The 26,329-nt window shown below is 37.4% G+C and overlaps 2 protein-coding genes across 4 annotated transcripts; one reads left to right on the forward strand and one right to left on the reverse strand.

Moving 5' to 3' along the window:
• The first annotated feature begins 419 nt into the window (after positions 1-419).
• LOC123877948 (BUD13 homolog) lies at positions 420-16,493 on the forward strand. 2 transcript variants are annotated; one of them, XM_045924888.1, is made up of 8 exons: positions 420-712; positions 1,260-1,443; positions 2,287-3,730; positions 4,306-4,399; positions 5,419-5,603; positions 6,642-6,830; positions 13,514-13,520; positions 16,483-16,493. In XM_045924888.1, the coding sequence occupies exons 1-6, from the start codon at positions 612-614 to the stop codon at positions 6,812-6,814; spliced, it is 2,181 nt and encodes a 726-aa protein (XP_045780844.1). In that variant the 5' UTR covers positions 420-611; the 3' UTR covers positions 6,815-6,830; positions 13,514-13,520; positions 16,483-16,493. The 2 variants fall into 2 exon arrangements, with proteins under 2 accessions (XP_045780844.1, XP_045780843.1); XM_045924887.1 differs by lacking the exons at positions 13,514-13,520; positions 16,483-16,493 and having other exon boundaries at positions 6,642-6,878.
• Positions 12,452-22,244, reverse strand: LOC123877950 (protein FAM98B). Of its 2 annotated transcripts, XM_045924890.1 has the most exons (11): positions 22,087-22,244; positions 20,892-21,124; positions 20,312-20,451; positions 19,733-19,868; positions 18,819-18,973; positions 17,753-17,953; positions 15,991-16,074; positions 14,700-14,893; positions 13,945-14,123; positions 13,834-13,896; positions 12,452-12,904 (listed from the first exon to the last, which is right to left on the reverse strand). In XM_045924890.1, the coding sequence occupies exons 1-11, from the start codon at positions 22,122-22,124 to the stop codon at positions 12,750-12,752; spliced, it is 1,578 nt and encodes a 525-aa protein (XP_045780846.1). In that variant the 5' UTR covers positions 22,125-22,244; the 3' UTR covers positions 12,452-12,749. The 2 variants fall into 2 exon arrangements, with proteins under 2 accessions (XP_045780846.1, XP_045780845.1); XM_045924889.1 differs by having other exon boundaries at positions 13,834-14,123.
• Between the last annotated feature and the right edge of the window lie 4,085 nt (positions 22,245-26,329).

Genomic DNA, 26,329 nt, shown 5'->3' on the forward strand with positions numbered 1-26,329 from the left:
ATTTATACCTGCTTAGGCACAGGTACCTATGTATTTTAGGCAAAATAAAAAACCATTTAAAAATAAAAGCTTGGCATATAATTTAAGGTCTGCCAGTGACCGCGCGGCAGTGACGTACACGCGTCGCGGCTGGAGAGAATATCGTGCAGACCACTGACGCGACGCGTAGTTCAGCTGCAATTCAGTTCAAGTGCGTGGGCACCTTTACACCGGTCGATGCACACTTGGTGCACATCTATTTGTTTGTCGCGGCAGCTGTAAACCTACAGCAAGCCGCTTGTATGAAGCTTCCACTTTGTATAGATATCTACTCATGTGCCAATACCATTGGTTATTTTGATATCACTATAATTTACTGTTACAATGTTTTCAACATGAAATGGCAACTTAATTTGTGCACTTTAGGTTTAAACAAAAGCCTAGAATCCAAACCAGTAAATCCCTGAAAAAATATCAATATTGTCTTTGGTCTTAAATCAATGTCAAAATTCTAAAATATGGATTATTTGTCTGTGGTAAAACCAAGTTGTTAGTTGACGTGAACAGGATATTTTCCTGTATTTTTAATTATTCTTTATATTTTAACTTTTAAACAAGTAAAAACGTGAAAAATGTCTACGGCAGTAGATCAAAAATCGTATTTACAAAAGTACTTGGGTGGTCCATCGGTCGATAAGAAGAAGAAAAAGAAAAAAAACGTTAAAGGAAAGGGGTAAACAATTTTCAAGTATTATACCAATTTATGAACTTTTCATGAGATTTTAGCGTCTTGTTAATGATATTTTACGTATAATATTACTCTGTTTGTTTTCAATATAAATATTACAGATATTATTTTATCCAGTAGTGTGATTGCGTACCATAAACTTCTGGATACCTGTACTGTATTCTGAATCCCTTATCAATTTTATCCATACTATGATACTAATATCATAAAGTGTGACTGGGACTTCGTCTGTGTTGGTGTTAGCTGGCGGGCGTGCTCTGCCTATTTGAGTGTTTTTTTTTTTTTTGTTAAAACTCACTGGAAAGCGCTCTAAAGGGGTGCCGTACGTATGTCGGCGATCGCCGGCACAGACGGGGTCCATACTTGTATAGTTTAGCTAACTTGTTACAAATAACTACAAACTTTACATTGGCTAATCTTTGAAAAGCCAGACGAGAGAGAAAAAAAAAAGTGTGACTGTCTGATATGTTTGATAGATAGGCCCAAGCTATACAAGTATTTGCTCATTATCATCATATTGATGTTCTTTCAGGTTCAAAATAATAGATGATGACTTGGATCTATCCAAACTGCGCCCACTAGATGGTGATGAGCTGGATATATTGAATGAGGGTGAGGATGCTCCTCAAATAGCTGGCATCATTGATGAGAGGCCTGAAGAGTTGAGGAAGATGGATGCCTTTCAAACCTCGTCCAAGTGGAGGGTTATCAACCAAGTAAGTATAAGTTTTCCATATGATGACTATACTTATCTTTAAATCTAGTCGTATCCACAAGATGGGAAGAGATGCAAGGGTTGGCAGCAAAGACTTTAGGAGGGTGATGGTCAATTCTGGAGAAGGGGTACACAGGACTGTAAGCACTGGTAAGAAATGGAGGAATCCTGCACCACGAGCACTCAGAGTCAATCAATCAGCCTATTTGCGTCCATTGCTGGGCATAGGCCTTCCCAAGAACGCGCCACCACACACTATCCTCTGCCTTCCTCATCCACATCTTAATATCGTCAGTCCAGCGGGTTGGAGGTCTTCCCATACTGCACTTGCTAATATGCGGTCTCCACTCCAGAACATGTCTACCCCAGCTGCCATCAGTTCTGTGGCAGACATGGCCGGCCCACTGCCATTTCAGCTGGCACTCAGTGTAGAGAGATTTTTTGTGATGCATATACTATGTTGATTTACTAAAACATTGTGGACTCTGAAATGTAGCCTATTTTTTTATTTTATTTATTTACTAGCTTATGCCTGTGACTGCGGCCTCATAGCTTACACAAATTTCACTCTTATTTTACTATCATAGGGGTTGAATTTTCAAAAATCCTTCCTTAGCAGTTGTTTACATCATAATAGCATGCCAAATTTCAGTCCGATCCATCCAGTAGTTTAACCAGTACTTTGATAAATCAGTCAGTCAGTCAGTTTCATATATTTGGATTTATCTGTAAATAGTGTTTGGCTGCACCTTAATTCATCTAGGCTGTGAAAAGGTAAGACAGACAGACCCTTCTTACCTTTGGATGTAACTTGGGAGTTCTAATAACTATATGTTCATTACAGGATGATGGATTCAACAGCAAACTAAAAGTAGAGGAGGTTAAACGCAACAAGAAAGAAGTTGAAAAAGAGAATGAAATTGTATTCGGTAAAATGTACAGCGATTCTGAAGACGAGCAGAAAAATGACTCTGATGCATCACCACCACGAAAAAATGATAATAAGAACAGTTCTAGTACTAAAAAGAATCAAAAACATAACAGCGACAGTGATTTTAGCCCTCCCAGAAGAGATAAAACAAGTAATAGAGGTAAAAATTCGAAAAATTCTGATTCAGATGTATCACCACCTAGAAAAAACACGAAAAACGATCGAAAATATAATGCAAACAATAGTGATAGTGACACTAGTCCTCCAAGACGTAAGAATGATACAGAAAACTCAAAATCAAAAACCAAGTATGACTCGGATCAGTCCCCTGTAAGAAAACATTCGACAAGTCGCACTTCAAATGATAAAAAGTCCAAAACTCATCAAACAGACAGTACAAGATCAAAAAATCAAAACAATAGAGATGCAAGCCCGCCACGAAGAAAAGATGATAACCAAAATAAGAGTAGAGTTAGGAAACCTTCACGTTGGGGCGATTTTAAAGACGAATCAAATCAGAGGTCAAAAAGTCCCAGAGCACAACGTAAAAATTCACCTGATAGACATATAAATGAAAACAATCATTCAAAAAAATACAGCAATGACTCTGATATTTCACCACCTAGAAAATCAAGACATGATTCACCAAAGAGAAACAGATCTCCTGATTCTGATGAATCACCACAAAGAAAAAGAAAGCAGTCTCCAGATAAACGAAAGAATGATGATAAATATAGAGACATTTCATCACCTAAAAGGAACAAGCAACAAAAATATTCTGAACAGGCAAAAAGGTCGCACGAAAGTAGTAAAAGAAGGCATGAAAGCGATTCTGATGCATCACCAAGACAAGAAAGAAACAGAAATGATACAAAAAGAAGTAAAAGAAGAAACATTGATTCAGATTTATCCCCAGCAAGACAAGAAAAAAGTAAAATTTACAATAAAAGAACTAGACAAAACAGTGATTCAGACATTTCACCTGCAAGGAAAGAAAGAAATAAGAAAGACAACAAAAGTAAAAGAAAAGATAGCGATTCTGATTTGTCACCTCCCAGAAAAGGAAGAAGTAAAACTAACGATAAAAGAACTGCAAATAAAAATCAAAGGCAAGACAGTGATTCGGATCTATCTCCACCGAGAAAAGAAAGAAGCAAGAATTACCAAGAGAGAAGGGATGAACCTCCACCAAGTAACAAGAAAATGGAGAAAACTTTAGAAGGCAAGCAAGCGGGATTGCAAGACGCAAGACAATTGAAACAAGAAAATGAATCTTTTAGACGAAGAGAAGACGAGGCATTCAGAAATATGACAGATGAAATGTCTGGAAGAAACGCCAAGATTGTGTCTAGAAAAGGTAATTGTTGTACCATTATAATATGGGTACCTTCAAGTCAAGAGTGAATAGGCAACTTCCAGGCAAGCGCGCTCCATCTTAGGCTGCATCATCACTTGCTAGCAGGTCTGATTGCAGCCAAGCGCTGGTCTATATAATTAAAAAAAAAAAAACTAGAGTTGTATAGAAAAAGGCGTTACTTTGCGTAAGTCCATGATATACAAGGAACCAAAAGCTTAATTTGTAGTGGTGTGTATTGCTTGCTTGGTGGCTAACTTTTCCTGGAAGTTTAGCAGTGGAAGGGCGGACAGTGCATGCTGCATGTTGCACCATACAGATTTGTCTGGTTTAGTGGATTATAGTAAATTAAGCTTTTGATTCCTTGTGTACTATTAGATGAGGCTCGCGACTTTGTCTGTGTGGATTTAAGTTTTTTAAATCCTATGGGAATTCTACGATTTTCTGAGATAAAAATTGACCTATATCTGTCTCTGTGATACAAGCTATCTCTGTACCAAATATGCCTGCCAATGATGCCTTTGGGTTCTTTGGTCCATTTCCTTTTGATTCCATCTTATCTTGTATTTTATTTTTAGGTAAAAGAGAAACATCAGAAGACAGACAGAAACAAAGAGAAAAGGCAGAGAGACAAAAAGTGTTGGACGAAAAATATAAACAATGGAGTAGAGGGTAAGAATTTCGTTTATTTTTTTACAGAATACAAAGAGGACTTGGTCAGTGTTGGTGTTTCCTGGCGCGCGTGCTTTGCCTTTTTGGAGTGTTTTTTTTTTGTTAGAAGTGGCCGGATTTTGTATTTTACTGGTGTTTTGGTGGTGGAACTGACTGGGCAGCGCTCTAAAAGGGCGCCGCGCGTGTGTCGGCGAGCGCCGGCACAGACGAAGTCCATACTTATATATTTCCCTAACTTGTAAATAACTACAAACTTGACGTTGGCTAATCTTTGTAAAGCCAGACGAGAGAGACAGAAAAAAAAAGAATACAAAGAAAAAACGTAATTATTGGTGTATGATCTTAGGCACGTACATCTAACTTTCAGACTTATGTGCCTTTCAAGAAATTAACACTTGTTTGAATGGTGAAGGAAAACATCATGAAGAAACGTGCATGCCTGAGTTCTCCATAATGTTCTCAAAGGTGTGTGAAGTCTGCCAATCCACACTTGGCCAGCGTGGTAGACTGTGGCCAAACCCTTTACGTTCTAAGGTTGAAATCTATAGAGTGCACTTTGGATTTGCTTAGACTTAGTTCCAGTTAAAACGAGACAGATTCAAGCCAGCGGTATAACGCTGTCTCGTTTTAACAGTGTCTTAAGTGTTAGCAAAGTTAAAGTGCGCTCTATACATAGCGCCTTAGAGGAGATCTGTGTTCTGTAGTGAGCAGGTGATGCTTTTAATACTTCAGTTTTTTAACCCCCGACACAAAAAGAGGGGTGTTATAAGTTCGACGCTTGTATCTGTGTATCTGTCTGTGGCATCGTAGCTCCTAATCTTATGAACCGATTTTAATTTAGTTTTTTTTGTTTGAAAGGTGGCTTGATCGAGAGTGTTCTTAGCTTATAATAAAAAAAAATCGGTTCAGCCGTTTGAAAGTTATCAGCTCTTTTCTAGTTACTGTAACCTTCACTTGTCTGGGGTGTTATAAATTTTTAATTTACACTTGTTTTAATAATATGTGATTTGGTCTTACAGATTAAAACAAATAGAATCCCAACAAGCGGCAGTACAAGACTTCATACATGAATCATCGAAACCACTCGCCCGGTACAAAGACGACCGCGATCTGGAGAGTAAACTGAAGGACGTGGAGAGACAGGGAGACCCGATGCTGCAGTACATGCGAGAGAAGAAGAGGGAGAGAGGAGAGCTGGGGCCTGGTTAGTTTTTTTTAATAATAGCCATAGAATAGAATAGAATGGAAATTATTTAGTTGCATAATGTGTGTTATAAAAGATATAAATGATTACAAGGTTCAACACATTAGCCGTAGTGGCGTACAAATAGTGTTAGTTATATCTACAATTTTTAAATGCATTTTTTTTAGATTTACATGCGGTTCGTTAAATGAAAAAAAAAAAACAATCAGACATTGAAATTAAAAAAAAATCATGTTCATCATGACTCATATTCCCCTCCCTCCAACTAAGTGTAAAGCTTGTGCTGGGAGTGACTACGATAATACGAGTGCAACAGGTGGGGTTTGAACCGGACCTTTCGGATTTCAATCAGCTCCTTTAACTCCGTAACAACCACTTTTTTTACGGTTTCGTACCTTAAAAGGAAAAAAGAACCAACCCTTATAGGATCACTTCGTTTTCTGTCTGTCGTGTCTGTCAATTCAAGGGAACCAAAAGCTATAGGGAGTACGCTGGCCTCATGAAAGGCAAGTAGCAATGTCCTATAGCACAAGTAAAGAAAAAATCCGAAAACCATGAATTTGTGGTTGCACCACAAAAAAAAAATGAAAAGTGTTCGTCAAAATAATATGTTTACTACATCACATCATAGATGGCACTGTCCATATTTAACTTGCAGTGTTGCACATAAAACTGATATATCGTCATATCCTACAAATAACACTACTGTTACAAAAGGCCTACTTTTCAGGAGGAGCATTTTGTGTTTTATTTTAAATACTAATGAACATATATGCAATCCTATATGGCTGAGTTTGTTGTGAGCTCTTCTCAGACTTGGGCGCGTTTGGAACCCTGCTTAAGCTAGCTAGCTTTTGTGGCTTTAGTTTTAAGTTAACATAATTATCACCACTACATCATTGTTTGACAATCAGAAAGTATACAATAGTACCCAATTTGAATTAATGACTTTGACTTGGATACTACGATATTATCTTGTACGATGGTACGGAAACTTTCGTGTGTCAGACTTTGACTTGACTGGTGTTTTTTTTTCAGAAAAACCAATCTACAAGGGCAACTTCCCGCCGAATCGCTTCAACATTCGCCCAGGTTACCGCTGGGATGGCGTAGATCGCTCCAACGGCTACGAGAACAAATACTTCGCGCAACAGAGCAAGAGGAAAGCGCAAGAGGAAGAGGTCTATAAGTGGAGTACCGAGGACTTGTAAAATAAGTTATTGTGTAATAAAAAAATCAATTGTAAATATAATAAATGTTTATGTACAAAACATATCTAATGGTTTTCTTTATCTATTACTAGCTGATGCCCGCGACTTCGTTCGCGTGGATGTTTTTTGTTTTTGTTTTGTTTTTGTTTATTAAGCACACAATACAGATAATGACAATAATAATACAATATTACAATAAAGCCATGAAAAAAAAACTAGCCACTCTCCAAAAAAAAGTGTGTACATACGCAGTCAATAAGATAATGGACGTGTCGCTTAGAACAGCTATACACAAAAAACTAAAATTTTAGAAAACTAGAAAACAGAACTAAACAATACCAAAAATCGAAAATAAATTAATTGTATCGTAACATTTAAACTTAAGTAAATAACTTAACCTAAAAACTAAGACATTAGTAGAACTATTGAGATATTATTATATATTATTTAGAGCATCACAGCTTCGGATAGATTTAATAAACACAGTAGCTTTGCTATTAAATATATCAATATCGTTAGTGGAGACCAACTCATTATAAAATCTACACATTCTGACTATTGGGTTAAAAAAGGAGGAGGAGGATGTTGTAAAATTCCCGTGGGAACTCTTTGATTTTCCGGGATAAAAAGTAGCCTATGTGCTAATCCAGGGTATAATCTATCTCCATTCTAAATTTCAGCCCAATCCGTCCAGTAGTTTTTGCGTGAAGGAGTAACAAGCATACACACACACACACACATACAAACTTTCTCCTTTATAATATTCAAGTGAAGGTTACAGTAACTAGAAAAGAGCTGATAACTTTCAAACGGCTGAACCGATTTTCTTGGATTATAGCTAAGAACACTCGATCAAGCCACCTTTCAAACAAAAAAACTAAATTGAAATCGGTTCATTAGTTTAGGAGCTATGATGCCACAGACAGATACACACTTGGTTAAACCACGTACCTCTTCAAAATATAGTATATTTCACTATCATTATATCTTGGTACTTACCATAACAGCCCACAGGTGCTAATCACATACAATTACTTTACCAAAATGTACGTGGTCTGCGTACCAAAACAGAGGTGTTTCGACTAAATATCTTAAATCACGGATACGACCTCATCTTAATCACTGAATCATGGTTAACAGAAGGTATTTACGACCGTGAAATTTGTGATGATAGATACGATGTTCTTCGATGTGACCGAAACCTGGAGACATCCACTAAGAAAAAGGGCGGTGGAGTTTTATTATGTGCGCGTAAGGAGCTAAATATACAGCTGCATCGAGAGTGGACGTGCCCTGGCGTTGAATCTCTATGGGCGACTATACCTGCTCAGTCCCTAAAAATCCAAGGAAATCGTAAGATTCACATCGGGTTAATTTATGCGCCACCAGACAACCTCTTACCGGCTCGACTTGAATCCATCTCCTCTCGCCTTGCTGAACTCGTTGCCAAGTATCCTAACGACTACATTATCTTAGCTGGTGACTTCAATCTACCAAACGTAACGTGGTCTGACTCCGGACCCACCATCCACAAACGCGGATCTGTGGAGTTACATAATGCGTTTATGAATATGATAGATATATGTAACCTATCTGGACTAAAACAACTTAATACTGTCCCCAATAGTAAACATAACACGTTGGATCTATTGTTCAGTAACATAGATCTCAATGTAAGCCACAGCTCTAATCCTCTAGTCCCAGAAGACACGTTTCACCCGTGTCTCCAATTCAATCTCTCTAATCTGCTTCTTCGTAACACTCGCCAAAAACCTATTAAAAAACCCAACTTTTTCGAAGGAGACTACTGTCAAATCAACGAGCACTTATCTAAGATCAATTGGCACGAAGCACTCTCAGCTAAATCAATGAACGGCATGGTTGAGAAATTTTATTCTGTTCTAAACGAAACAATCAAGAAATTTATTCCAGTAAAAGTAAAGTACAAATCTAATTTTCCTGTATGGTACTCCAAACCTCTAATCCACATAGTGAAAGAAAAACTTCGTAAGCATAAACAATGGAAAGTTTACAAAAATCCCCGCGATTACGACGAGTTCGCTATTCTAAGAGCAAGACAAAAACAAATACAAAATAAGTGTTACACTTCTTACATCCAAAGTATGCAAACTTACATTGCCAAGGACCCTAAGCTTCTTTTTTCTTTCACTAAATCTCTTAGAAACGATAAAAGTGGATACCCTACCAAGCTCACATTAGGTGATACTGTATATACTGATGAAGTGTCTGCTTGTAACGGTTTCAGTAAATACTTTGAGAGTGTCTTTGCCAAACCAGCAAACTCTTACGACGCGATGAGCGACTCTAACTTGAGCTATAAAGAGTCAATTTGCAAAATCACCATTGACGAGAATAATGTACTCAAGCTTCTCAAAACTCTGAAAACTAACAAGGGAGCCGGTAGTGATGGTATTCCACCTATTTTCCTGAGCAAGTGTGCTTCAAATCTGGCGAAACCTCTCACGATCATCTTTAACCACTCCATAAACGTCTACTGTAGTTTCCCAGACATCTGGAAAGAAGCGCTAATAGTCCCCATCCACAAAAGCGGAACTAAAACTCAAATTGAGAATTACCGACCTATCTCTATCCTCAACGTAATGAGCAAGTTGTTCGAGTCAGTTATTTACTCATACATATCTCCAATCATTTCGAGATCTATCCCCTACGAGCAGCATGGATTTATGAAAAACCGTTCCACTGTCACCAACTTAGCGGTCTTCGCGGACTATGTCTTGCGGAGTATGGATGAGAGACACCAGGTGGATGTGATCTATACGGATTTCGAAAAAGCTTTCGACCGTGTGGATCACGTGATTCTGCTTCACAAGCTAAGCATCCTAGGAATAAATGGCAACTTACTCCGATGGCTAACTTCATATATAAAAAACCGTATGCAGGCTGTAGTAACAGGCAGCGCTAGAAGCAACTTTATAACCATTCCATCAGGGGTACCCCAGGGGTCTATCCTAGGTCCCCTCCTATATAATGCCTATCTATATGATATTGGTAGCTGTTTTAGCCATGCACAATATTTAATGTTTGCTGACGATAAGAAAATTTTCCTTAAAATACGTTCCCTTGAGGATTGTTATCGGCTACAAGAAGACTTAAACGCCCTGAGTGATTATTATGTTAGGAATAGAATTATCGTTAACGTTAAAAAATGTCACCACATAACTCTTTCTCGTAAAACTAGCTCTATATCCTTCGACTATCATATAAACGATGTAAACATAGCTAAATTCAAAACCGTCCGAGACCTGGGTATTAAAATTGACGCTAAACTATCGATGAATGAGCATGTCGAAGTCATAGCGGATAAAGCCTACAAACAACTAGGTTTCATTAAACGCGTAACACGTACTTTCAGTAATATTGAATGTATAAAAACCCTATATTTTGCATATGTTCGTAGTATTCTCGAATATGGGTGCAACATTTGGTCACCGTATTACATTATACATACTCAAAGACTAGAATCAATACAAAAACATTTTCTTAAGTACCTGGCGTTTAAAGAATTCAAAAAATTTAGCAGTTATAAAGAAGCCTGTTCGCATTACAAAATTGACTCACTGGAACTTAGAAGGAACCAAAGTGACATGATGTTGCTACAAGCTATTTTGACTGGACAAATTGACTGTCCTAGCCTGCTGTCAGCTTTCTCACTCAACGCTCGCTCCTTTAGGCCTCGTAAACCTCAGCTACTTTGCGTACCGAAATCCAATACAAACTACGCCCAAAACTCCGTACTTCTACGCCTGGCGCGAACTTACAATAAAACTTATTCTGATTTAGACCTTTTCCACCTATCCAAAATACAATTAAAAAAAGAAATAATTAAACTGCATCAGAAAAATAATAATATGTAACTATGTATTTATGATATTATAAAACTACTATTTATGAATTATAATGTTAATATCTATAATCACACACACACATGCGCGCGCGCACACAGACACTCAAACGCACACACACTCACACACACACACACACACACACACACATACACACTAACACTCGCTTAGTTCTGTTATAATTTATAATCTCTTTTATGTTAACTGTAATCATACTCATATATTGTAAACCCATTTGGCCTTATTTTTATATAGTTTAAAATGTAAAATTATAATAATTGTACCGCTGTTGTTTACAAATAAAGGAATAAAATAAAAAAATAAATAAAACAAACTACGCGCTTGAAGTCAAGTCGCTTGAATGTCTCTGAAGTCCTTTAGGGCCTAGAAGTCAGGTATTAGGTAGGTAATTAAAAAAAACTATATGATTTTCTTTCACTATTATTTATTATTCATGTATATTTATTAATATTATTAATAGAAAATGACATGTTATAAATTGGCTAGAGAACACTAGTAAATCACTTTATTACAACTATTTTAGATTATTTATAATTTACGATACAAATAATAAGTCTGATCTAGGTAGCATATCCATACATAATAATGAAATAAATACTAAATACATAATAAGTAGTTATTATAACGTATTACATTTTAATTTTGTATTAAAATGATTTCAACACAAATTGCATGCACGTTGCAAACTGAATCTATTATAATTCATTATCCATACTAATGTTATAAATGTGAAAGTGTGTCTGTCTGTCTGCTACCTTTTCACGGCCCAACTGTGTAACAGATTCTGACGAAAGGTACAGGGTTAGCTTATATCCCGGGGACTGACATAGGCTACTTTTTATCCCGGAAAATCAAAGAGTTCCCGCGGGATTCCTAAAGACCCATCCACTTAACCGATTTGTATGAAATTTGGTACCGGCGTAGCTTGCGTCCCTGTAATCGAAATAGGCAACTTTTTATCCCGGAAAATCAAACAGTTCCCACGGGATCTATAAAAATCTAAATCCACGCGGACGAAGTCGCGGGTATCCTCTAGTAATTTATACTTACTTAAAAGATTACTTAGACTGAGATCTATAGAGCGCACTTTGACTTTGCTCAGACTTAAGACACTGTTAAAGCGAGACAGCGTTATACCGCTGACATAAATCCGTCTCGTTTTAACTGAAACTTAAGTATAAGCAAAGTCGAAGTGCGCTCTACAGATTTCAACCTAAGTAGCATTTAAATTTTGTTTATCATATCCATCTTGGCAGTTTTACTACATTTACAAATTGCAAGATTCACATTAAAATATACTTCTCGTCAAAAAAATCGAAACATTTCCAAACTAAAAGCGATGAAAGGTGTTTCGATTTTTTAATGGGGGTCTATATTAGGTATGCATGTGTTTGGATATCATACAGTTAACAGTACAGTCTATTTATTCATTGCATATATCATAATTCATAAGTTATTTGTTCTATTAAGAAATCTCAGAAAAGAGCAATAGAAAATAAAGTTAAGAAGCATTTTTGCAGCGAAAATTTTTTTAGACGCGTTGGGCGATTTTGGTATCCAGAGTAAAACCTACAAGATCGCGTCAAACTAAAAAACCGGTCAAGTACGAATCGGACTGGCACACGAAGTGTTCCGCACCATCGCACAAGGAACCTTAAACCAGTATGATATAAAGCAAGTGGTGTAAGGTTTTGTTTCATAAGTTAAAAAAACAACAAAATTAAACGCAACATAAATAGAAGGTATATTTATTCGCTATAAGGTTACAATGAGCGGGGTAGTCAACTGTGTAGTGATGTACGCTTTATGTCAACGCCTGCTGCGACTGTAACCACCGCCGGGCCTTAAAACAGCTGTTCTGTTTGGTGGCCATTTTAAATATCGAAAATGCTGTTGCATTTAAATGAAAGTTTTATTACAAAAGTTAAAAAATAACAAAATTGAAACGCAACATAAATAGAAGGTATATTTATTCGCTATAAGGTTACAATGAGCGGGGTGGTCAACTGTGTAGTGATGTACGCTTTATGTCAACGCCTGCCGCGCCCGTAACCACCGCCACCACCGCCACCACCGCGGCGTCGGTCTCGGTCATCGTGCTCGTTCTGGTACCCCCCTCCTCGCGACTGGTACCCTCCCCCCTGCCCGTAACCACCCCCCTGACCTTTGTAACCACCGCCGCCTCCTGAAAATAAAAATTTAAATTCAAATCATCTTTATTGCGAATATGGGTTAGTATACAGATCTTAAAACTTTTTTTTTTAACTATATAGACTAGCGCTTGGCTGCAATCAGACCTGCTAGCAAGTGATGATGCAGCCTAAGATGGTTTAGGTTGTTAGGTTCTGCCAGATTCTACCTTTCGGCATTCAATAATACAATAACACAGTCATGAATACAACAATACCAAAGTCACAAAGTCAATAAAAATGTTACTCGTCTTTATATCGTCTTCATCAATTGATAGACGTCTATGACTGGGCATAGGTCTCTACAGTGCCACAAGGATCTTTTTGCGTGTGGCCAAAATCGGAACTAACGCCGCCATTTTATGAAGTGTCACGCTGTCCCTTTGTATGTGGTGTTGCTGAGTAAAAAATCAAAATTTCACTGTTTTTTAGGATTCCGTACCTCAAAAGGACAAAGAAAGATAACTATACCAAGTGGGCTATCATAGGAAAGGGCTTTACCTGTACATCCTAAAACTGATTTTATTTATTTTTAGGCATAATAGGTTTTGATTTATCGTGCAAAATGTTGAAAAAAAAACCCGAGTACGGAACCCTCAGTGCGCGAGTCTGACTCGCACTTGGCCGGTTTTTTTTTTTAAATATTAGAGCCATTCCATATAGATAACTTCTCGATATTATATCCCGATAATAATAAATACATCATATAATTATGTGTCTTATACTATTTAGCACAACGTAATTAAAATATTTGAGCAGGTAAACATGATAGTTTGCAAGTCCATTGGCCTATCAATGGTATTTTATGTACTAGCAGTCTTCCTTCTACAACTACCCCCCCCCCCCCCCCCCGTCAATATCATTCAAGTGCCAAAAGATCCTTGTCAGACTGTAGTAAGGATTAGGCAAAGAAGAAAGATCTTACCTTGATTGTAGCCTTGGTTGTAACCGCTAGAACTGTCATAGCCGCCTTGGTTGCTACTATAACCTTGGCTACTGTTATAACCACCCTGGCTGTTGTGGTTGCTATTATAACCGCCCTGGTTGCTGTAGCTGCGACTCCCGTTGTAAGCGCCGTCGAAGCTCTTCTGCGACTGGTAACCTGATTGCGGTTGCTGGTAACCAGTTGGTTGCGGTTGCTGATAACCGCCCGGTGGTACTTCGTAGGTTTGGTAGTTGCGCGGGTTTTGGTAACCGACGGGGCTTGTCTGTGGTCTATAAACAATATAATTATTTGAGTTACTTTTTACATCCATACTAATGCCATAAGTGCAAAAGTGTGGCTATCTGTGTCTGCTATCTTTTCACGGCTCATCCGTTTAACTGATTTTGACGAAATCTGGTACAGAGATACCTTCAATTCTGGAGGACATATGCTATTTTTATAGATTTCTAAAAACCTAAATCCACGTGGACAATATGTGTGCACCATCTATTGTTATAATAATCTAAAAAAGTTAAACGAATTAGATTCCAGGCACCCATCTCTCACTTGCTCCAAGGGTCCAGTTTAAGAAATTAGCTCTAGTATCGACTATAACTCACAAATTAGTCAATACTAGAGCTAATTTCTTAAACTTGGACCCTTTCAAGTAAAAATTTTTGTATAAACCTGTGAGGATGATACTGCCATTGGCGCAATTAGTGCCATAAGCCTACATTGTCGTATTAGTTTACAAATTGCGAAAAACCAAATTAAATTTGAATTTCGCGGGCCGACCCGTCTCATGCCCCTTAAGTTTAGAAGAATAGGTTCAGATGATGATTCTAAACAGTAATGATAATGCTAACCTCTGATCATTACTCTGGTTGTAACCGCCTTGTACTCTGCCACCCCTGCCACCGCCACCGCCGCCGCCGCCGCCAGCGCCACCGCCGCCACCGCCACGGCCGCCGCGGAAATCACCGCCACCACCGCCACGACCGCCGCGGAATTCACCGCCACCGCCACGACCACCGCCACCGCCGCCTCGACCGCCTCCACCCTGAACAAAAAAAAACAAAAAGTTGAGGGAGGGATGACTAGTTTTTTTTTTTAATATTTTTATCGCCAAAAAAAAAACCGGAGAAGTTCGAGTCAGACTCGCGCACCGAGGGTTCCGTACTCGGATATTTTTTCCGACATTTTGCGCGATAAATCAAAAACTATTATGCAGAAAAATAAATAAAAATCTGTTTTAGAATGTACAGATAAAAGCTCTTTCACATTATGTTACTCCACTTGATATAGTTATCTTACTTTGAAAATACTAATTATTTATTATTTATGAACACATTTTAATATTTTATTTTTTTTGTGATGTGACAAATTCACGGTTTTCGGTTTTCCCCTTTAATTGTGCTATAAGACATTGCCACTTGCCAAACAGACAGACAAAGAAGTGATCCTATAAGATTTTTTTTGGACTTCGTCTGTGTTGGTGTTAGCTGGCGGGCGTGCTCTATTTTTTTGTTAAGAGGGCTCTCTCCGTCACTCATTTCATACAATCGTAGTTCCAATTTCATTTGAATATTAAGCAACCAAAGTCCATGAAATTTTGCAGACATATTCTAGAAACTAATATTTGTGTCTGTGGTTTTCCAGATTTCTGTTAAAATATTCGGTTTCAAAGTTACGCGGTCTTAAAAATTTCATTCAAATCTTTGAGCCCCTGTAATTTTAAAACTACGTATTTTTAGAAAAATCTAAAACACCACAGACACAGATATTAGTTTCTAGAATATGTCTGCAAAATTTCATGGACTTTGGTTGCTTAATATTCAAATGAAATTGGAACTACGATTGTATGAAACGAGTGACGGAGAGAGCCCTGTTAAAACGGACTGGAAAGCGCTCTAAGGGGGTGCCGTGCGTGTGTCGGCGAGCGCCGGCACAGACGGAGTCCATACTTGTATAGTTTAACTAACTTGTTACAAATAACTACAAACTTGACATTGGCTAAACTTTGTAAAGCCAGACGAAAGGAAATAAAAAAAAAGGTTTTTTTCTTTCTCTAGAGATATGGAATCCTAATAAGATTTCTGCGCAGGTACATCGGCGTAAATTATAAAGGTGGTAATACTGTAATGAATACTTATTTACCTGTGGTGCAGATCTCTGTTGCCAGGAGGGCATCTCCGGTGGCGGTGGTTGCTGCTCGTTTGGTCTGCCACCTCGGTCTGGCACCTAAAACATATTCATTACATCATCATCATGTCAGCCTGTGGACGTCCACTGTTGGACATAACAATAATAAATATAACAAATAAATAAATAATAATAATCACACTAATCCATACTAATATTATAAACTAGCTGACGCCCGCGACTTCGTCCGCGTGGATTTAGGTTTTTGAAATCTAAATTTCAAAAACCTAAGTTTTTGACATCCCGTGGGAATCTATCTCATTCCGAATTTCAGCCAAATCCGTCCAGTTGTTTTTGCGAGAAGGAGTAACAAACATACACATTACACACACACACACATACACACACACACACATACAAACTTTCGCTTTTATAATATTAGTGTGATGCGAAAGTGTGTCTGTCTGTCTGTCTGCTACCTTTTCACGGCCCAACAGTTTAACCGATTCTAACGAAAGGTACAGGGTTACTTATATCCCGGGGACGGATATAGGCTACTTTTCATCCCGAAAAATCAAAGAGTTCCCACGGGATTCCTAAAAACCCATCCGCTTAACCGATTTGTATGGGTGCCAAGGTAGCTTGCGTAAAAAATCAAACAGTTCCCACGAGATCATTAAAAACCTAAATCCACGCGGACGAAGTCGCGGGCATCCTCTTGTCACTAATAAATAATCAAACTAATATTATAAAGGCGAAAGTTTGTGTGTATGTTGGTTACTCCTTCACGCAAAAACTACTAAACGGATTTGGCTGAAATTTGGAATGAAGATGGATAATATCCTGCATTAGCACATAGGCTTCTTTTATCCCGGAAAATCAGAGTTCACGCGGGATTTCGAAAAACCTAAATCCACGCGGACGAAGTCGCAGGTAATAGCTAGTAATGAATATGAATATAGGGAATAAATTTATTTATTAAATAATTATACTATATCGGTAAACCTCGAGAGCCTCGATAGCTCAACAGTTGAGGAGCGGACTGAATTCCGAAAGGTCGGCGGTTCAAACCCCACCCGTTGCACTACTGTCGTACCCACTCCTGGCACAAGCTTTACGCTTAATTGGAGAGGAAAGGGAAGTATTAGTCACAATCAGCATGGCTAATATTCTTTTTAAAAAAAACCACGAAATAAGCCTAAAATCATTACATAATTGCTGCAAGGGAGTCTGAAAATTTCACCTCTAGTAACTGTCAATCAAGATGGTCCAAGTTAGATCAATTTAGATAAAGTTGGGTTTGTTTAGGTGATTTTGGATTGAAGCTAATCTTCAATTTTAGTCCAAGTGGACCAAATTTAGTCAATTGGGTCCAATTTTATTAGGTTGTACCATCTCTAATCTTCAAGTGGACCAAATTTAGTCAATTGGGTCCAATTTTATTAGGTTGTACCATCTCTAATCTTCAAGTGGACCAAATTTAGTCAATTGGGTCCAATTTTATTAGGTTGTACCATCTCTAATCTTCAAGTGGACCAAATTTAGTCAATTGGGTCCGATTTTATTAGGTTGTACCATCTCTAATCTTCAAGTGGACCAAATTTAGTCAATTGGGTCCGATTTTATTAGGTTGTACCATCTCTAATCTTCAAGTGGACCAAATTTAGTCAATTGGGTCCAATTTTATTAGGTTGTACCATCTCTAATCTTCAAGTGGACCAAATTTAGTCAATTGGGTCCAATTTTATTAGGTTGGACCATCTCCCACAATACTTACTCTGCCAATGAGCACTTTGTTGACTTCGCTCTGTGTGTTCTTCCTCACGCTGGCACTAGAGGTCTTCTCCACTTGCAGTAGATCCGTTCTGGCAGCGAGGAAGTCTGAGAACTTCACATCTGGCTTGACCTTTAAGTTCTCGCGTTTCGGTCTATACGCTGATTGAATGTGATCTTTCTTTTGTTTGAGACGGTCGGACCACTGGAAAAGATGAAATCATATTATCACACTAATATTATAAAGGCGAAAGTTTGTATGTGTGTGTGTGCGTGTATGTTTGTTACTCCTTCACGTAAAAACCACTGGACGGATTTGGCTGAAATTCGGAATGGAGATAGATAATATCCTGGATTAGCACATAGGCTACTTTTTATCCCGGAAAATCAAAGAGTTCGAATCACGCGGACGAAGTCGCGGGCGTCAGCTAGTTATTCATATTACTATTAGAATTAGAATTAGATTAGAAAACTTCACGGGCATGCTCTGCGCTGCGCTCCGCTATATGTGCGCCGGCCCTTAGATTAAGATCTATAGACCACACTTTGACTTTGCTCAGACTTAAGACACTGTTAAAACGAGACAGCGTTATACCGCTGGCATAAATCTGTCTCGTTTTAACTTAACAGGGCTCTCTCCGTCACTCGTTTCATACAATCGTAGTTCCAATTTCATTTGAATATTAAGCAACCAAAGTCCATGAAATTTTGCAGACATATTCTAGAAAGTAATATCTGTCTGTGGTGTTTTACATTTTTCTAAAAATATGTGGTTTTAAAATTACAGGGGCTCAAAGATTTGTATGTAAATTTTTAAGACCGCGTAACTTTGAAACCGAATATTTTAACAGAAATCTGGAAAACCACAGACATAGATAATATTCAAATGAAATTGGAACTACAATTGTATGAAACGAGTGACAGAGAGAGCCCTCTTAAACTTAAGTCTAAGCAAAGTCAAAGTGTGGTCTATAGATTTCAACTTAACAGCACGTGCGTCGTCCACAAGAGACTTATGTCCAGCTGTGGGCACCAATCGGTTGACGATGACGATGATGATGATGGCTCACCTCAAAACTCTGTATGGTACATTCCAACCTAGTGATAAGTGTTTCTCTCCTCAGTCTGTATTCCTCGAACATTTCGGTGAAGGCAGTTTCTAGATTCTTCCAATCTTTTTCCGATAACGCCTTATTGTATAGTGGCTTGCCTACTAGCTGGTCACCTGAAACCAAGAAATGATTGTTTCTTAAGGCCCCTTAGAAGCCTAGTAAGAATATAATTTATTCATGTGATTTAACATATTGAAAGAAAACCACTAGGGGTATTACACATTTATAAGTGATTTAAAAAAAAAAAAAAAGAATATTAGCCATTTTAATCATAACTAACATTCCCCTTTCCTCTCCAATTAAGCGTAAAGCTTGTGCTAGGAGTGGGTACGACAATAGTGCAACGGGTGGGGTTTGAACCGCCGACCTTTCGGAATTCAGTCCACTCCTATAACCGTTGAGCTATTGAGGGAATTAATCGCTTGTTTAATTAAATCATGTTTTTACCTGACTTTCAGTCAGTAGAAAGTAAAACAAACCATTTTTCGAAATTTCCTGACTCCCGAGATTTCCTAGAAAACCAAAAAATTAATTTCCATTTCATGGATGTAGAAAAAGGTAGGGAAAAACGAAACCCTAAATATATGTTTCAGGATTTTATGAAATTACAGGCCCCTAACCAAGTTTCGCTAGTGTGTATCACACTAATATTATAAAGGCGAAAGTTTGTATGTGTGTGTGTATGTTTGTTACTCCTTCACGCAAAAACTACTGGACGGATTTGGCTGAAATTTGGAATGGAGATAGATAATATCCTGGATTAGCACATAGGCTACTTTTTATCCCGGAAAATCGAAGAGATCCCACGGGGTTTCGAAAAACCTAAATCCACGCGGGCGAAGTCGCGGATATCGGCTAGTATGAAATATTACCTTCCTTAGTTATGGTGTCCTTCAGTTTAGCTGTCAGTTTGGAGAACAATACCTCGGGGGTAATATTTGGTGGTGGCTTGTTGAACTTGAGGGTTATTAGGATGTCTTTCAGATCTCTTGCGGTTGGTGATTCATGCTGAAATAAAAATAGAACAAAGGAGATGATTGTGGTACCAGTGATTGTCCCTGATGATGGCGTCAGGGACAATACCCTTAAAAGTTAGGCTGCTTCCATCTTAAACTGCATCATCACTTACCATCAGGTGAGATTGCAATCAAGGGCTAACTTGCAATCGATAACAAGTGTAAATAAAAAATTTATAACAACCCCAACAAGTGAAGGTTACAGTAACTAGAAAAGAGCTGATAACTTTCAAACGGCTGAACCGATTTTCTTGGATTATAGCTAAGAACACTCTCGATTAGGCCACCTTTCAAACAAAAAAAAAACTAAATTAAAATCGGTTCATTAGTTTAGGAGCTACGATGCCACAGACAGATACACTGATACACGTCAAACTTACAACACCCCTCTTTTTAGGTCGGGGGTTAAAAAAAGGGAAGTTTAATATTGCTTACCATTACAATTTCCATGCCAGATCCTGGTTTTTCTTTTGGACAGTCCACGCTGACCATCCTGGCAGCCATCAGCTCTGACACTAAGTAATCTAGGAGAAGGATTCTATCCTCTTTGCTTTGGAGACGTGATGACATGTGACCTGTAAAAATTTCCAAAAAAAAACCAAATTCATGGAAATTCTGTCATTATTAGGGTTCTGTACATGAAGGATGGCAGGGACCCTATCACTAAGCCTTCGCTGTCCATCCGTCTGTCTGTTTTTCTGTCTACTTATCTCATGAATCATAATAGTGGAGAGTTAAAATATTCAATGTGTATTTCTATTGCAGCGATAACAAATGACAAAAATTTCAAAATGTCCACCATGTAAATTATAAAGTACCACCCTTGTATGATGGTATGGAACACTTTGAACCCTGAGAATTAATAGTTTTTATTTCGAAAATAAAGCACCATCATCAAATGGTAGCTTTAATGCTACTACAATCTAGCCTATGGGGCTATTATGTAATATTATTTAAGCTTAAACTTTTGGCTAGACATTGAACAAAAAAGTTACATAGACATATCATGTCCTACCTGTCACCAATTTCTTATAAGGACACCCAAGTTCCTTCAAAAAAGAACTCAACTCTAGTAGAAAAGAACTAGAGTCGTCTGGATCATTCATCATATTGACTGTCTCTTCTATGTTGCAAAGGCTCTTCAATTCCTCCGCTAAGATGTGCACAAGCTTGGTATACTCCAAGGACTTGGGGCCTCCATCGAGGGCCTTTGAGAAGGACACTTCATCTTGGAGAGGGCCTTCATATCTGAAATAAAGGAAAACTGACTGACTGACATATTAACATACAAGCTCTTTGCCTTGTTTGGTGGTTTTTGTAGCGCCAGCCCAGCACAATGCACTTTGCCAATGTCGAGTAGCTTGAGGGAGGCATACATAGCTCAAATGCTGCTCACTGCTATGTATATGATTTTTTTAAATTGGTTTTACGGCTATTTATTTATTTATTTAAACTTTATTGTACAAAAATGCAAAGACAATAATAATGATACACTTATACAAACACAAAGGGCGACCTTGTGAGGGCTATGAGTTCTTTGTATAGGAATAATATGGAGAGCACCGACTTGGAAAAGCTAGCTATTAGCATAATATGAAAACCAACTATGCCTACATTTTTTTTCTACCTGTGGTGACGTCACTCAAGTCATTTGTGACGATCACAAGTTTCTATTGCCACGCGTCATTGAGCCAATAATAAAATCCAACATACTTTGACAGGAGAGGCGATCGATTTTTCGTATTTTGAAAAAGGAATGATAGCATTCACAGAGGAATGATAAAATAGACGCTTGGCTCAAAGGCTTCGGGCACGCCTGGTGCCTCGAGATACGGCTTACGGTATCTAGCTACCTACTCCAAATCTGTGATGGAGATCATATTTTGAGGTGAGTGGCAACGACCCTCAACACGGCATACAATCTGTGTATCGCGTATTGCCATGATACGTCGTGACGCCTTTATATATAGGCATTTTAAGACCGGCAATGTATTTTTTGTCTATCAGACAAATTATAACCTACAATACACCTAGCACTGGCATTTGTCTTAGTAAAAAACTAAAACTGAAGCTAAATACCCATACAAGTTTAAAAATTTGTTTCTAGGAAATGTTTTTCAGAGAAATTACTCAATTAAGTGATTTTTGAAGATTATGCCGACCGATGATCTCAAATTGAAATAACCTAAATACGTATGAAACAAACTTACCCCAAATCATTAAGGGAGTCTAATATATCGTTCTCCATGTTGTTTTAAAATCTTTGTAGCATTTGAAATATCTACCAATCAATAATAAACATAATTCTTTAGAATTTTAGATCACAAAAACTGAAACTGAAAGCTGTCGCAAACTTGGCAAGTTTTATTTTAGTGATGTTGTGCGCGTTATAGGCATTTTTGAAAAGCATCTAATCGATATATCAATAAATCGATATTTTGCTATCGATACATCGATATTTTAGGCGATAAGAATATTTTTCGATGTGTTTAATATAAAAATATATCAAGTAGCAACATTATACGTTCTTTCCAATAGCATTAAAAAACTAAATAATAAATAAATAAAAATTTATTCTTTATCATTTCATCACGACAATGATTGCTATAATAATATAGTCCAAAGCCGAAATGCTGGTACATCGTGATTGACCTGAGGAATCCTCAGGACTAATCCAAAGGCTTCAGTTTCTATCTATCAAGTTTTCAGGTTAACTTGAAATATTTTTGCTAGTCCATGTTTGAATTAGTAAAATTTGGTTTGGATTTGGCAATTCTAAATTAATTATGTAGTTAGTTATTTACTTAATTGTATTCAGATTTTAAATAAAATAATCTGTTTAATATTATTTTAACTCTATGATGCTGATACTTTATTACCTATTACTGTAACGGAATCGATAAACTTCAGAACAACCCTATGAACATTTTATTTTGTGCTAGTCTGTGACAATTGGCAATAATACAAGCTTCCGTTGGACTTCGTCTGTGTTGGTGTTAGCTGGTGGGCGTGCTCTGCCTTTTTGGAGTGTTTTTTTTGTTAAAACTGACTGGAAAGCGCTCTAAGGGGGTGCCGTGCGTGTGTCGGCGAGCGCCGGCACAGCCGGGGTCCATACTTGTATAGTTTAACTAACTTGTTACAAATAACTACAAACTTGACATTGGCTAATCTTTGTAAAGCCAGACGAGAGGGGGAAAAAAAAGCTTCCGCTAGATGACGTTACTCTACTCGTGTCTCGTCATTCTTCGAAGTTTAAAAAGTTATATTGCCCGTTCTGCCGTCCTAACGAAGAGAGCAATAACTAGGTTTCGACTACTTTCGAGATATTCGCGGTTATGATTAGCTACTTACAAATCGTAATATTACATATTGCAGTTTTGATAACCAACAGAACCGAAACTACTGAAGATACAAAAAAGACGTCTAAGGCGATAATATATGGAGCTCATTTTCCTGATTACGGATATGGTCTTAAGTCAATTTGCCCAAAAACTCGACTTATTGCACTCTTTGTTAGGACGGCAGAGTTTTGATCAACCTTTCCTTGATTTACTAATAAAGTAATCTATAACTGAAACTGGATTTTCTTCCCGGCACGCCGCTTATATTCCAAGTAATATATTTCCCACACAATTGTCACAATAGAGTTCTTTGTTATGTGGTTCTAACTCCTAACATACGGGTCATATGGTGGGGCCTTTATATATTCATAAAGATTGTATGCAGTTAGGTTTATTATATGTGGGCTGTGACTCTGTTCTTCTTTATATGTTTAAAGAATTTAACATCGAATGCAATATAAATTCGAATGCGACCCGCGCCCCGCGACTTTGCTCGATGGAAACTATAGGCGCAGGTATAGATAGGTGTAAAGTGCAAGGCACACCGGCAGAGCCATGGCACATGAGTAAATATTCCTAGTCAAGCCCCGAGATGCGGCGTCTTTCAGCTTTCTTGTTAGGTAGGTAGTTAGGTAAGTACTTAACTCAAACTTAAAACTCAAGTAAAAAAGTAAATATGTACCCAATACCTACCAAAAAGTGTAATTCAAAATAGTTAACTATTAAGGTACCTGCTTATGTCATTACATTAATGACCCTTTTCGTAGTAACGTTATATTTATTACGTTTATATTAATTATTAGTAGTAGTAGTATTTATATTATTATAAATAATTATACATTTATAATTATAGTATAATTATAAATCTATAATTAAGTATTTATTTAAATATTTTTTTTTATTAAATTATCTATAATATAGACTATACTATTGTATTTTTTAAGTGTTTTGTGAACATGCTGTGGGCGTACCTCATAATAAATAAATAAATAAATAAATCTATAATTAATTTATTTACTTATTAAATAAAGTAGTAAGTATTTATTTAATTAAGTGTTTAGGTAATTAATTAATTAATTCTTATTTAAGTAGTAACTAAGTAACATAAATATTAATTTAATCTTTCGTAGGTAGTAGGTACTAGGTAGTAACTAGGTACCTACTTAAATTCCAAAATATGCAACTTAGCAAACATTTTTTAACCCTAACTTGCATCGCGAATCCTGATTTCCGAGTCCAGAAAACCCTTTTTATTTTGAACCGGTCCTAAAGACCCCGGTTCTGAGAAGCCCGTTTATAAATAAACCAAAATAAGCTGTGTTACGTAATGTAGATGGTATCACAACAAACATGGTTGATAGTTACAAAATGTACATGTGTATGATGTATTGTGAGTGTGTGTGCGTGCGTGTGTGTATGCGAGAGAATACCTGCGCTCGCGCTTTTACAGGTGATGTTGTGCGTTTCGAGCGTTGGACCATTTGACGTTTTATTAATATTCTAAGTAAATAAAATAAAAAAATAAACAGTGTATATTGTACCTAATGTACATTTCCGTTTATCTGCGACTTGGTCCACGCGGTTTTAGGTTTGTTTTGTATTTCGCATTGGTAAAAGAATTTGGAGAAATATCTCAAAATAAAAGTAAAAAAGAATTTTGAGAAATATCTCAAAATTCTCTTTTACTGGAGAATTCACGTTAAGTATAGGGATTAAGCTTCATGAAATTTTGTAATCCTTAATGTTTTTTGAAGAGGTAATCTTTTAAATTAATTAAAAAATGGTGATAACCTAGTGGCCTAAGACGTTGGGCTTAGGCCACATGGTTTTAGGTTTGTTTTGTATTTCGCATTGGTAAAATAATTTTGAGAAATATCTCAAAATTCTTTTGTACTGGAGAATTCACGTTATAGAGATTAACCTTCATGAAATTTTCTAATCCTTAATAGATTTTTTATACAAGTAGCTTCTTGCTGAAGTACGTAAGAGGCGCACATAAATAATGATATTATCATAAATCATTAGGTATTCATATGACCTTGTTACCGAGAACCAACAAAATGAAATCATGATACGAGTGAAAATTCTAACTTCAAAAGGTCTAAAACACCAGGCAAATCGCTTCGCTTATGTGTTCCTCCGAGAAGGTTTCTAGGATGTGGTAAATTAAAATATTAAGTATATTTTAAGTATATATAGTATATTTTAAGTAAAGTATATCTGCGTAAAAATGCATCATTATTTGTGACTAGAGGATGCCCGCGACTTCGTCTGCGTGGATTTAGTTTTTCTAAGATCCCGTGGGAACTGTTTGATTTTCCAGGATAAAAAGTTGCCTATGTCAATTACAGGGACCCAAGCTACCTCGGTACCAAATTTCATACAAATCGGTTAAGCGGTCTTTAGGAATCCCGCAGGAACTGTTTGATTTTCCGGGATATAAAAGTAGCCTATGTCCGTCCCCGGGATATAAACTAACTCTGTACCAAATTTCGTCAGAATCGGTTAAACTGTTGGGCCGTAAAAAGGTAGCAGACAGAAAGAAAGACAGACACACTTTCGCATTTATAATATTGAGTATGGATTCTGGAAAGAAGTTTCAACGGCCAGGTAACAGCTTCTTCTTGATAATTTATGAGACAATGCACATTCAGGGCCGTTACGGGTAGGCGCTTTTGTCAATATTCTAACAATAGATGACCATGCGGGCTCAATAAAAACGTCTCTGAAGGAAACGGAAACAAACCGATGAACTGTTGCAATAAAAAAACCGGCCAAGTGCGAGTCGGACTCGCGCACCGAGGGTTACTTGGGTAATTTTTTCGACATTTTGCATGATAAATCAAAAACTATTATGCATAAAAATAAATACTGTCCGCGTGGATTTACGTTTTGGGGAAATCCCATGGGACGCTATGCTTGCGTTGAAATCTTTCATTAGCATATCAATAAGCCACAAGAGCTAAATTAGTTCCATGAGAATTGTTCGAAAGCTGGCAAGAGAATATGGCGCTTTTCTTCCTATAGAAGGACGAGATATAAAGCATTCGGTTATAAATATGTGGACTGTGGTACCTACCTACCTACAGTATTTCATCATTCATTTATTTCC

This window comes from Maniola jurtina, chromosome 25 (assembly GCF_905333055.1).
Source record: "Maniola jurtina chromosome 25, ilManJurt1.1, whole genome shotgun sequence".
NCBI lineage: Eukaryota > Metazoa > Arthropoda > Insecta > Lepidoptera > Nymphalidae > Maniola > Maniola jurtina.